We start from the raw sequence: 13,296 nt of genomic DNA, 5'->3' as shown, positions 1-13,296 counted from the left end.
CTCTTCAGGTTGAGCTTCCTCACCTGCACAGGTAAAGCCTCCGTCAGTGTTCTTCTTTCATGAAGTGTCAGTCTGCAGCACTCTGGCGCCCTCTGCTGGATGGACAGACTTTTCTCCTGTCTGTTCCTCAACCTGCTTTCTTTTCTCCCTGACTTATGAAATTAAATGTGAACAATTAATTTTTTTAAAAATCCAGTGTGAGCAGTGAGAAAAATAAAAGTCCCCTTTGACTCTGTGATGTGAAAGGTCAGTGAGTGAAGGGTCAGTGAGGGGTCAGTGAGTCTTCCGGCTTCCTCGGAGCTCGCGGCTCTGAACCTTCAGCCGTCTGATTCTGATTCATTTCCTGCTAACATGAACGCAGCGACCAATCAGCAGGAGCCTGTGAAATATTTACACATTCATGATTTTATTCCCTTTACATAAAAAAGGACAGTTTACATTTTCATATGTGCAGCTTCAGCAAGCTCACAATCTGGTTTGTACAAGAACAGGCTGCAGAGCAGACGGTGGCTCTTAAAGCGGGTCAAAGGTCAAAGGTACGTCTGAACCACATTTAGAATGCAAACGTCATTCTTGTGATGAACAGACACAAACCAGAACATTTCCTGAGGATTTATCTAAATGCGTGATGTCATAATGTCAGCTGATCAACAAGCACCCCAAAGGTTCAGTAACAGCTTTCAGTGCGTTTTCAGATTACAGAAACCAGGAAGTGAAACATGAGCCGACTGTGTGTGAAAGAACCAACGAGCAGCTGACAAATCTCGTTTTTCTGCTCCATCTGTGTTTTAAAACTCAAACCACCATTAAAAGGAAAAGTTTACCTTCATATCCTCCACGTTCCTCTCTGCACACATGAAGAGTAACATCAGTATGAAAGGAAAACACCATGAAGTGAAACGACATTAACACAGGAGGAGGTTTTCCCACATGTTCACTGTAAGAAAGGCTGCAGATCCTACATTTCCCATAATGCTGAGCAAACGTGACCCTGATGGGTGAAACTTGGGCGCTTTAAACTTTTTAAACGATTGAAAATTTCGTACATACTCAAAAACAAGTCACAGCGTCAGCTCAGCGGGCCGGAGCTATTCTGTACATTTGGGGGTTGCTTTCATCCGCCAGGTCTCTTGCCCCGCCCTCCGTGCTCGTGGTAAACACAAGCATATGTGCACTAATGGACAATCGTCCTATGATCCAGGAGCTCAAATGGAAAATTTCAGCAGTTTTTTTCTCCTTGTGGCTCTGGATGATGTCACAAAGAAAGCATCCCTAATATGGTCATCTCAGCCACAGAAGCCCCACCCAAAATTCAAAAGAAAGGTTAAAGGGGAGTGGCCAAAGCAGCTTTTTATTTTTCCACACAGAGGATAAACTGGCCCCGTATCAGATAAAGAAGGATTATTATGAACTGTGGATCATGCAAAGCTGCTCTGTTAGAGTCTAAACTAAAAAAAAAAAAAAAAAAGACAGGAAGTGAGCAGAACAGGCCAAGATTTTTCACAATAAAACAAACTGTATGAAGTTTTCTACACGTTAATTCTGTACAATAATAAAGATCAAAAATCTGCATATATATCCATAAATATTTTAGATCAGGAGATAATCCCGAGTTCAAACGACCAGCACAGAGTCACGCCGGACCGTCCGACAAATACAAAATATTTTTCTTTGTTTTTTTACTTTTTGTTGTGAAAAAACAAAAATTAGAAAAAGTAAAAAAGGTGACAAGATATCTACACTCATATTTACAACTATTAAATAACCGCTCCAAAACAAGCATAAAAAACAAAACATTGATAAAGGCGACGGCTGACGCACGACGCAGAAACGATTTCACTGCTGTACCACAGAAAACCCAAAAGTACCAAACGAGCTGCTTTTGTTTCACTCTCAGTGGAATTTCATTGGTTTGGCTTTTTGCTGGCGATATTTTAGATGCCACACCTCGCGCCGTACGGACGGCGTCACATCTTTGCGGCTCCTGCTTCATGCAGCAGCTGCCGGACTGACAGCTGAGAGGCGCTGCAGCTCCTCTGGGCTTCTGTATCTCATAATTACGACTCACTAAAACGTGAAAAACACGCTGGCGCCGGTTAACGTCTCAGCGCTGTGCTCGGTGTCTCTGAAGGATGAACGTTACACTTGATCCTGTAAATGAGCTGAATTTATTCTGTAAAGTTTATTTCTGACGTTTACTCGGATCTTTCAGAGCATTAGAACAGACTTCCTGTTTGTACGTGAAAGAAGCAGCTCAGCTCGTCCTCTGTCTGAATTATGAGGTACAGAAGGCGGAGCTTAGGTGACAGATGTGTGGCTGTGGGCGCTTCATGGAGCAGCTTCTCCACGCTGCGTTCTCGCTGTTAAACATTAAAACGCAGCATGCACGCCGCTGTCGTTCTTACAAACATGCTGGCGTTTGTGGGACGTCCTCAAGTTCAATTTGTTTTCTTGAATTTTCACCTTTTGGGAAACGGCAGGAAACTCGACTTGTGTGCGGAGAGGAGCTTCCTGTTTGCTGGAGGAGGAACCGTTACCTGGTGCAGGGACAGTGAGGTTATACTTCAAGTCTTTCTCCAACCTTTAACCTCCGACCTTCAGACTCCTTCTGATTGGCTGATTAAGTATTCAGCTGTCCGTCGGCGGGCGGGTAAAGGCTGCCTCTGAGACGGAGAGGAAGAGGAGGGGTGGTGCTGGTGGCGTCCTCGGAGTGAGGTGTGGTTGCTGTGGTGGTGGTTGGAGCTGCCGTGGGAGGAGGGGGGAGGCGGGGGTGGGTCTCGAAGCGAGGGGGGGACGGCGGACGACTTGATGGGGACGATCCGAGTGTCCATGACCTCGCAGTCGACCTGCATCATCATCTCGTAGCCTTGAGATGAGTTATAGAGGCTCTCTGAGGAAGAGGAGGGAGATGGAGGAAGAGCGGCTGGTTAATGATAATAACAGTAACCATCATCATCATCATCATCATCAGGACAGCTGTATCAATAAGGAGAAGAACAGCAGCTGAGCCAATGACAGCCTTTTATCTTCACCATGAGGGCGCGGCGCTCGCTGGGCCGCCGTGACCGAGTCAGCACGGCGGCGCTCGCCGAGTGATTCACAGCTGCACTGCAGCCTGTCGCGCCACAGCGTGCACACTCACCGTTTACAGACATGGCCGGCATCACCAGGGACATCTTGGGCCGGCTGGTTTTGTTGTGGCTGATGGCTGGAAGCAGGAGGTGATCCTGCAGGAAGACACGCCGTTTAACACGCACAGCTGTGAGAGCCTGCTGTGTGTGTGTGTGTGTGTGTGTGTGCGTGTGTGTGTGTGTGTGTGCGTGCGTCATACCCGTCTGAACGAGACCACGTAGAACGTGTCCTCTCTGCGGTCGATGGCGTCCAGGAAGTCGCTGTAGGTGACCTCAGGACCAGGAAGCACCTGCAGCTGACTGCAGCAGGGAGAGACTCATCAGGCTGGACAGTAACCAACATTAATGCAACAACACAGCAAAAGTGTTTCTCAGCTAACATGAGCTCACGTTATAATAAAAGTTGTTTTTTTTTTAAACAATCAGCACAAATATTTTATAACTGAGTTTCAGCAGCACAGAAACATTCAGCGATTTAAGCTTTGGATGTTTTTAAAGACTCTTTAAACGATGGTCATGTATGTCACTTCCTGTCTGACTTGCTGAGGCTGACTGCTGCACCATCAGCAGGTCTGCGCTCGGCGATGAAGAGCGCGTCGTACCTTTCTATGGAGCGGTGAGTCTGGATCGGCAGATATCTGGAGAAGTTGGTTTTCCTCTGCTGAGCTTTCTGCTGCAGAACGAGACACAAGTGACACAAAACACAGATCCCAGTGAGCTGAAGACCAACTACTGTTCTCCATTAAAGGATTAAAACTCTGGGAGATGAAGACGACTCCTCACCTGGGCGACTTTGGCCTTCTTGGCCATCTTCGGCTTTCCGGACTTCTTGCGATCGATCTGGTGTCGATGGACCCATCCTCTCAGCTCGTCCGCCAGCCTGCAAGATTCAGAGGAAGCAAAGAAACAGAAGCAGGAAGGTTTAAATACAGCTGCAGCTCCTCACATCAGCGCGAGCCACAGCGCCAGCGTGGAGATCCTAACACAGTCAGACTCACCTGAGAGACTCGGAGCGGTTGAACTGCCGGCAGTCAGAGGAGGTGAAGTAACGGTCGATGTCCTGCAGAACCAGGTCCTTCACATCACTGAACACGTCGCTCAGGTTTCTGCACACACACACACGCACGCACGCACACACACACACACACACACACACACACACACACACACGCACGCGCACACGCACACACGCACACACACACACACACACACACACGCGCACACACGCACACACACACACACACGCACGCACGCACGCGCGCACACACACACGCGCACACACGCACACACACACGCACACACACGCACACACACACGCACACACACACACACACACACGTTTGTTTCAGTGTGGAGAAACGGTCTGATGCAGGCGGGTTTCTGTTAAACGTGTCTGTCAGCTGATAACTGTGACAGCGTGGACTCTTTCACACACACCCACTGGTGTATCAGTGGGTGTGTGTGTGTGTTGGTGCTGCTGTGGCTGGGTGTTTGACCCCTGACCTCTCTGTGTGATAAAGCTCCGCCTCTGCTGAAGCGCTCTGTATTCAGAGCTGCTCCTGTGGTGTGATGGCAGCACAAACACTCAAAGCCGACAGTCGCAGTGATGTCACAAAACGCCGACATCAGCTTCCTCTCACCTGAACTGATACGGCTCTGCGGCGTATTTCGCCTCCGCTCTCTTCCATCGCTCGTCTCCTCCGTCCTCCTCCGTCTCCGTCTTGTCCTCCACCTTGTTGGTAAGCGGCGGCGGCGCCTGCTGGTGCTGTTCGATCTCCAGCAGCCGCCGTCCTGTAAACGACACCACGTCTTCGTGCAGACCCGTCGCCAGCTTCCTGTCTGTGATGCTGTGATGCAGAACAGAACGTGCTGATCAAAAGCGGCGCCGACATCTGCGGCGGCAAATATTTTCACGACGAGTCGCAAACGATACCTGACGGGTCCGAAGCTGAAGGTCATGAAGAGGAGGACGACCATGACGCACACGGCTCTCTTGTTACTCGCTGATTCGGCGCCCTGAAATGACACGAACACGATGAGAGAATGACCCTGAACGCTGACGCAGCAGGTCCATCTGACTCTGTTCTTATTCGTCTGACTCCTCCCCTTTTGTCTCAGTTACTTCCTGTTGGTGGTTTTGGCTCCCTCAGCAGATCATTCAGTGTCGTTACGCAGAGACGCTGCGTCTCACAGAACGTTCCTCACTCAGCAGCAGGTTAAGCGACATTACGCTGAACGCCACGCTTGGCGCTCTGATGCTGCTGTCACGCATCAGATCCTTATCACAAGGCTGAGGAATGGCGTGAAGCTGAAGAGCTGAGAGGGAAAACACGAACAACCAGAACGTCCAGCTCGCAGGACTCCACCAACCGGTGTGTCCGCTGCTGTCCTGCTGCTCCCGGCGTTTACAGTTTAACAGCAGGCAGAACGGTTCACGCGCGGTTTCCATCAAACCTTTCACTCGTGTGTTGTGATGTTTCTTGGAGTCTCACCTCCTTCCCTGCCAGTCTCTCCCTCAGTGCCTGGTTCTCCTTGCGGAGCCGTTCGTTCTCCTGCTGGGCCTCCCTCAGCTGAGCCTCCAGGTTCTGCAGGTACTCCTTCTTCTTCTTCCTCGACTGGCAGGCCGACTCGCGGTTCTTTATCATCCTCTGCTGCCGCTTCAGCACTTTCATCTGAGGAGGAGGAGGTGGTCAGTGAGGGAAACAGGAAGGAGGAAGTTAAAAAGAGAGGACAGGAAGAAGAGGAGGAGCTGTGTGAAAGTTGTGTGATGTAATCCGTTCACAGGCTCAGAGTGAGGAATTGTGGGTACTGGCTGTAACGTCAGTGCTGTACTCACATCGATGCCGTTCGAGCTGTTGCCGGGCAAAGTCGTGGTCGCCGGGACGATGGGTTTGCTGGTGGGCGGGGCCGTGGGGCTGGAGCAGTGCTGGGGGATGCTGGGAGAGACGGGCTCCATTTTGACGATGGCCGGCGTGGAGCCGAGGCAGACGGACGGAGAGATGACGACTGGAGGAGGAAGAGGAGAAGATGAAGACGAATCTGCTCAGAGCATCCTCGACACACGAGAACTGAACACATGACTGTTTAGGAAGGTTAAAGGTCGGACTCCAGCATCCCTCCGTCATCACTCATTCCCCGACTACGTTATTAAATCAGCTGCACAAAGTGAAACGCCACGAAAAGCAAAGGCAGAAATAAATTTATATATTAACTTATAATAATAAATTAAATTATTTAGATGTGAAACATAAAAGTAGATATGTATAAAAGAAACGGTGATGGGAAAGGAAATAAACAGAAGGATTAGTAAAGGAAGAAACAGGATGTTGTTACCAGGTCTGGTCTGGTCCATGGAGGGGAGGCCCTGCAGTATGAGCGCCTTGGCCGGCGTGGCGGTCTGGGAGACGGGGAGGGTGGCGACGCACACGGGTCGGGGCTGGATGGGGGGTTTGGTGCTCAGGATGGTGTTGGCCTTTAACGTGGCCGAGCTCGGACTGAGAGAGACTGAAAGAGACAAAGAGGCGGCGTCAGAGGTTAAAACGGCGCCGTTTAACAGACGCTGCAGCGGCGCTCACAGGTCAGACTGGAACCTCGCGGCTCTTTGGTTAAACGACAGCGTAAGTGAAACCCGACGCTAAGGCTCAGCATGCAAACAGGACGGAGCGCGCACGCTGCAGTTAATCCAAAGTACACAAACAGGTTTGTTAGCGTGCGTCGTTTGCATGCTCGCACAGAACAACCGGTGTGGAGGCGCTGCAGGCGTGCTGTCCACAACAGAGCAGGAAATGCTCCAAACTTTTAATGACAAACTTGATTTTAGAAGATAAACACAGCAGTTTGAGTTCAATCACTCAGAAACTTCTGGAAACATATTTCACTCAGTGATGTCCTCTCGCTGTCATGGTTACCCGACACGTCTGACCCTGAGCAGGATTTAAACTCCTCCACATCCTGCTGACAGAGCGCACACACGCATACAGAGGTAAGCTAACGTGACACCAGCGTGTGCTTTCATACGGCCATCACTGCCAGGATTTATAATCCAAACCCTCTGATGTTCATTAGAGACACTTTAAGGTGAGCGGCGAGCCTCAGAGTGAGTCGCTGTGGTGATGATGATGATGATGATACACTCGCCTTTTCTCTGCCTTTAACCAGGATCAGGTTGCAGCAGATGAGACATTCATGTCTGTTGGGACTGACCTATTATGTTCAGGCTCCACCTCCACAGTCGCCCAGTAAACTGAGAGCTTTCCCTTCAGGCGGAGCCCAAACATGAAAGCTCGAGCGACCCGCCGACGCTCCGTTTTCCCCACAGTTCAGATAAAAGCTGCTTTGAGCTGCTGCCTTATTCACACCGGCTCTCTGAGCAGGCTTACACCTGGAAACAGCAGAGAGCCACTGAGGCAGAGCTCACACACCTGAACTCTTTCACCTCTCACACAAAGGGCCGGTGCTGTGCTCGCCGACTCGTCCACAGCTGCTTCACACTGAAGTGCAGCTCAGAGCCAAAGTTAACCAGCACGGGAACATCCTGTTTTTAGACCGACGTGTGCAGCGACGTGTGCAGCGGCCACGAACAAACAACACCAAGCAGAATACAATCTGCACACAGACATTCGCTCATTTTTGCAGCTCGTATGACGTCGCCTGCCTAAAAACAACTTTTATGTTTAAAGTGCAGTTATGCAAAACAAACTTACATTTCCCCGAGAGACCCGACCTCCCCTATAAACGTGTATCAGTGCACACACGCACACGCACACACACACACACGCACGCATGCACGCACACACGCATGCACGCACACACGCGCACACACACACGCGCACACACACACACACACACACACACACCTCTAACAGCCTCCCTGCAGCGACGCTTTCTGCCTGCTGGTTATTTGTCATTACTGAACATCAGGCTTGAATCAGCAGCTCGTCATCAGCCTGCAGGTTGATGAACTCTGAACGCGTGGCTGTTACATCACTCCATGGCCATCAGCTGATCACAGCTCATTAAACTGAGAACCCTGAATCAGACTTTGAGCTTCAGATTGTCCATCACTGTGTCAAAAGGCTAAAGTCTGACCTCGGCGTCACAGCAGCTAACCAGGCGCCTCGGAGACGTTCTTCTTGTTTTGTGTGATTCTTGGACAAAGGTTACATTTGATTACACGAAGCTGGAGAAGCAGGCCTGATGTTTCTGATGCTTCCTGACGTGGAGAATGACTCCCAGCCAGGGAAGCTGCTCATTAAGCTAACACTGGTCCTCTGTAGCCACACCTGGAAAACTTGCGCTCGTGCACCAATCACCAAAGCAACCAAACCACACCCAGCTTTCCCATTGGCTGATTTCAGTGGATAAGCGGGCGAGCGGTCGTACCTGTAGCCTGCGTCTGTAGCCCGCCGATGACCGCCGGGATCGGCGTCGTCAGCGGCGTCTGGAGCTGCGTCTGTGTCACCGCAGCAATCTGGGTTTGTGTTGGGGGTGCTGTTGTTGCTACGGTAACCTCCATGGACCCTAGAGGAGGCGACAGCACGTCTCCGTACATGTAGGGAGGAGTCGGAGGATTTTCGCCTTTAACGGTGATCTGAGCAGGAGAGAGAAACGAGGACATCTTTTTAAACGCCATAACAAACCCGTCTGTGTTCATTAGCTTTCTATAATATACCCACTGACTGAGACACACCTGTGGGTCAGGTGGAGAGGCCGAGCACTCGGACTCGAGCGAGGACGGGGGCGAGGGAGGTTCTGCTTTCACCTGAAACACTGCACACGACAAACAGTGAAACCACAGGAAACGTACAAACGATCCAAAACCCCATGAAAAGAAACCCGACAGGGACTTACACATCTCCACCGGCAGCGGCTGCGTTATTGTCATTTCGTTTTTAATGGCCGGAGCGTCAGCTTCAAAGAAAACACACACAGGAAACAGCTCATTTACATCAAACTCACACTAAACAGTGGTGGTTTAAGGTCGCCACGGTCCGCTGACCGCCATGTACCTGTGAGAAGGTTGTCGTCAAGGTGTCGCCAGGGCGACGTAGGGTTGTCAGGATCGAGGGTGAGCACGAGGTCATTGTCGAACTGGCAGAACGAGAGAGAGAGAGAGAGAGAGAGAGAGAGAGAGAGAGAGAGAGAGAGAGAGAGAGAGAGAGAGAGAGAGAGCAAAGAAAGTAAACAATCAGACCCAGCAACTGTGTGTGTGTGCATGCGCCTGTTTAGATATCTTTGTGGGGACCAACAGCCCAAACGTGCCCGTCTTCACGAGTTTGCATGTTTGAGACTTAAAGTGTGGGGTTAGTGTCAGGGTCACAGTTGGGTTAGGCATTCATAGTTAACGGTTAGCAGATAGGGAACGCCTATGTCAATTAGATGTCCTCACTAAGATACCAAAACGAGAGTGTGTGTGTGTCTCATTATCACACCGCTGTCACCAAAGCAGCAAAGTGGGCGGAGCTGTGATCTGCAGCTACAACAACTCAGACAAAAACTTGAGTTTCTGTGAGGACGTAAATCTGCTGAATCATGAAGCATCAGGAGCTGTGATGTGGAAACTCAATTCAGGTCAAAGGTCACAGGAAGCAGGTGATAAACATGAAGCAAACATTTCTCCTCATTGAGGGCCAAAGCAGCACGCCAAATATTTCCATCGTTATTTTAAGGTGGGACGTTTGCAGAAACTGTTTGCAATTCAGTAAACTTGTCGGTCACGTCCTGCAGATCACAGATAACAAAACACCAGGAAACATCCTGCTGAACCTGCAGCTTCAACCAGGAAGCAGCTCCGCAACACACGCCACGTCACCGCTGATCGTTAAAGTCATAACAATTATTAATCACCATCTGCAGCACTTTAAGCTCACAGCTAAACTAGCAAACACTGCATTCACAGCAGCTTGCTAACCAAAACAGTCATGTGTCAGTCTGTTTCAGAGACTTTTAATCTGAAGAACCAAAATCCAGAAAAACAAACTTTTACTTTGAAAGTTTTGTTTTTCTATTTAAAAAACAAACAAACAAACAAACAAACAAACAAAGCAAACAAAGATTCTGGTGCTAAAAAAAGCTTCTTCTGCTTTTCTTTGTCTTCCTGCCTGTGCAGCTACGATGGCTGATGTAGATATTAAACATGTCTAGAAGTCTCAGCTGTTTCCCACTCTTGATGCAGCTGAAGCCACAGAGGGGAAATATTCCTTATATGGAGGTCTCGGCCACAGAAACCACGCCCCTGCTCTTCAAACCTGTTTGTGGGGCAAACTCAAACTGTTCATTTCAGACAGATTATGAACTGAGCAGCTGCAGTGAGGTCCAGTGGAAGTATAAGAAGGCTTATTTTAAACCATCACTCATGCAAAGCTGCTGTAGTTGAGCAAAATCAATTTATCTGTTAAAACTCAAATGATCCCTACTTCAGAAATTATTTGTCCGTTTATTCTTGTACATGTTGATCTCCTGCTATCCAGGATGTGTTTGTGGGTCATGTGATAGTGGAGTGACGAATCAGGGAAGCAGTGCAGCGACTCGAAAGACCCAATCAGGCAGCGATCGCTGGGCTCAGCGTCGTCATTTTCATAAATATCAGACAGTCAAATAATGAGCTCACAGCTCTGTGAGGCTACGCAAATGTGCCCAGCGAGTCACAGCAGGCCAGGTCCCAGAGGCAGAGCCCACACAGCCCTGCAGGCTCACAGCCGTCTTCACTGCTCAGTATCAGGCAGGTGGTTTTAATGTTGCGGCTGAACACTTTGGTTTTACATCATCTGACAGTGCTGATGATCTAGGATTAGCTGTAAGTGTAGCAGCAGAGCTACACACTGGATTTCATCACCGTGTGAAAGTGCTGGTCGCAGGGTGTCGGGTTCAATGTGAGGCGTGCACAGAAAGCAGAGCGTGAGCTTTGTGTGTCGAACGTACCGATGCGTCGTATTTCAAGCCTCGGCCGAAGTCCCCGTCCTCGCCCTCCTCCATGCTCTCACACTGGAACAGGCAGGCATCTGCAGGGGACACGAGTCCACATACATGAGAGAAAACAAAACCAGCTTCAACCACGCACACACCGCGATGGTGTCAACTCTGCTTCTCCCGTCATGCTTTCCTCACACCTCTGGAGTTTGAAGCCACATGCTGTCAGAGCAGCACTCAAAAAATCTGCATGTGACCTTTACTTTTTATGAATCCTCCAGATCTCTGCACAGGATTTGTGACAGAAGGACAGCAGCAGGTTTAAAGATGGAGGTGAGACCTGCTGTGATGGTTTGGAGTTGGGAGGCGGAGCTGAAGTGTGAGCAGATGGACAGGACTAGAAATGAGTCCATCAGCTCAGCCGGAGACGGCGTAAAGTATTCGAGTATCCCAGAACTCGAGCTCAGAGACGCTACGATCACAGATTTTAAAATGATTTACTGACTAATACAGGATATTTTTGTGATTAAGAAAGATTAAATGTCCCGATAGCTGTTATCAACGAGGAAGCTGCAGAGTGCCCCCTTGTGGACAAACTATGCACCATTAACACACAGCAGGGCTGAATGGTGTTTCTCATGTCTCCTCTTACTGTTTTGTCATGTTTATAGATGCTGATACCATTTTATTTTCTAGAAGCTGATAAATACACACTGATCTGTGGATAATAATAGCAGAGTTTCTCTTACCAACAAAATAAAAAACCTAAACTTTTTACACACAGAAGTTTATATGTGATGACTCCGCCTCCTGTGCTGCTGTGTGCATACATACAGCATGCATGCACTTTGGTCAGAAATAGCTGTGTTTTACACGTTATTGTCCTTTATAAGCGTCTCTTGTTCTCAGGTGTATTCACTCTTCCTGCTGCTGCTCTGACCCACTTCTCTCAGGGGGATCATTAAAGTTTCATCTAATCTCAGGTGAGATTAGATGGAACTGTATTTACCGCAGCGGCAGGGCGCTATAAATTCTTTGGTCTAACAGCTACAATAAAACGGGTTGTAAACCTACTTCACTGTTTAACAGGCAGGTAAATCCTGGAAACGTGTTTTTTTATTTAAAAATGTTAACATAACAGAGAGAGCTACATCTACAGCACGGCTGTTCTATCTGACTGGTTATCCATGACATGTTATTCTAACAAAGGGAACAGCACACCCTCCACCTGCATCCACCTGCCTACACCACCTTTCTCGGGGTTATTGTGAAGCTGGAGATAAGAGAAGGCTGATGAGGTTTTTTAACCAGTTTCCAGCAGATATCGCGATAACAGCGTGCGCTGATCACGACAGTCGTGACAGCCCTCTTCCTCCCCCTGACCGCGGCTCGAGCTTTGCCCTGAAACATGTCAACAGTACGCGGTTTAATGCGGGTTTTTAGCGGAAATGGGGGAACAACACGCAGAGGGCGACGTGTGCGGTTAAATTAAAGCAGCTCACGTTTCCAGCCAACGTGTTGAACATACCGGCGCGTCCGGGCGAGCAGGCTGAAGGAGGAAGCGCGTGCACAGGACAGCCCTGCAGTCGCGTGCGCTCTAACACAACCCAAAAATCATCATATACGAATATATTTGACCAGTTCTGTCGTGAACACAGATGTCATGGTGAGAACAATAAGCGCCGAAGACGCTCCGACGACCCCGTTTGCGTCGCCTCGCCTTCTCGATGCATCCACACCCCCGCTATCACGTCAGCCTCCTCTGAATGCTTCAGCCTCACCCTTAATGCTTCAAAATGCTGCCTCACCCCAGTCTTCGCTCGTCAGCAGGTTATCCGCGAAGAAGCGGCTGTCCAAGTCCGACAACAGATCCGTACCCATCGCCCCGCAGGCGGTGTGTTTGAAGAGCAGGAGGCTCGATAGCAGCTAGCTAAACAAACAGACAGATTACCGCCTCCAGCGTCCGCATCAAGATAGCTGGGCGGTGTGATGTAAAGATATCATTTATAATTCAAACTAATCAAATATATATTTGCTCTAAATTCCCTTATTTATATCAACTTTCTGTATCCTCTTGAACTGTAGGTCCTTGCCTTTTACGTCGCATATGACAGCACAAGGAAACGCTTCTTTTGGGCAGAGCTACCGCCCACGTCTGCTAGAGAAGCCAATCACAGCACAGGGATGTGTGATTGACTAAATATTGGGCCAATAGGAGAATTCAGAGACTACTATTGGGTTGCCAGGGAGCCTATCG

At 49.2% G+C, this 13,296-nt stretch overlaps 1 protein-coding gene across 3 annotated transcripts; it reads right to left on the bottom strand.

Annotated features, from left to right (window-relative positions):
- Nucleotides 1-2,176: 2,176 nt before the first annotated feature.
- atf6b (activating transcription factor 6 beta) lies at nt 2,177-13,144 on the bottom strand. Of its 3 annotated transcripts, none has more exons than XM_026156070.1 (17): nt 12,848-13,144; nt 11,052-11,131; nt 9,140-9,221; nt 8,982-9,041; nt 8,821-8,900; nt 8,514-8,721; nt 6,465-6,635; nt 5,968-6,137; nt 5,624-5,803; nt 5,065-5,147; nt 4,772-4,978; nt 4,130-4,237; nt 3,915-4,011; nt 3,734-3,801; nt 3,332-3,431; nt 3,143-3,227; nt 2,177-2,890 (listed from the first exon to the last, which is right to left on the bottom strand). In XM_026156070.1, the coding sequence occupies exons 1-17, from the start codon at nt 12,918-12,920 to the stop codon at nt 2,598-2,600; spliced, it is 2,145 nt and encodes a 714-aa protein (XP_026011855.1). In that variant the 5' UTR covers nt 12,921-13,144; the 3' UTR covers nt 2,177-2,597. The 3 variants fall into 3 exon arrangements, with proteins under 3 accessions (XP_026011855.1, XP_026011854.1, XP_026011856.1); XM_026156069.1 differs by having other exon boundaries at nt 3,734-3,804; nt 12,848-13,143; XM_026156071.1 differs by having other exon boundaries at nt 3,734-3,804; nt 12,821-12,856.
- Nucleotides 13,145-13,296: the final 152 nt, after the last annotated feature.

The sequence above is a fragment of the Astatotilapia calliptera genome, chromosome 22, assembly GCF_900246225.1.
Source record: "Astatotilapia calliptera chromosome 22, fAstCal1.2, whole genome shotgun sequence".
In the NCBI taxonomy this organism is placed as follows: domain Eukaryota; kingdom Metazoa; phylum Chordata; class Actinopteri; order Cichliformes; family Cichlidae; genus Astatotilapia; species Astatotilapia calliptera.
The sequence above is the reverse complement of the archived record's forward strand: the minus strand, read 5'-3'. Positions and strand labels throughout refer to the sequence as shown.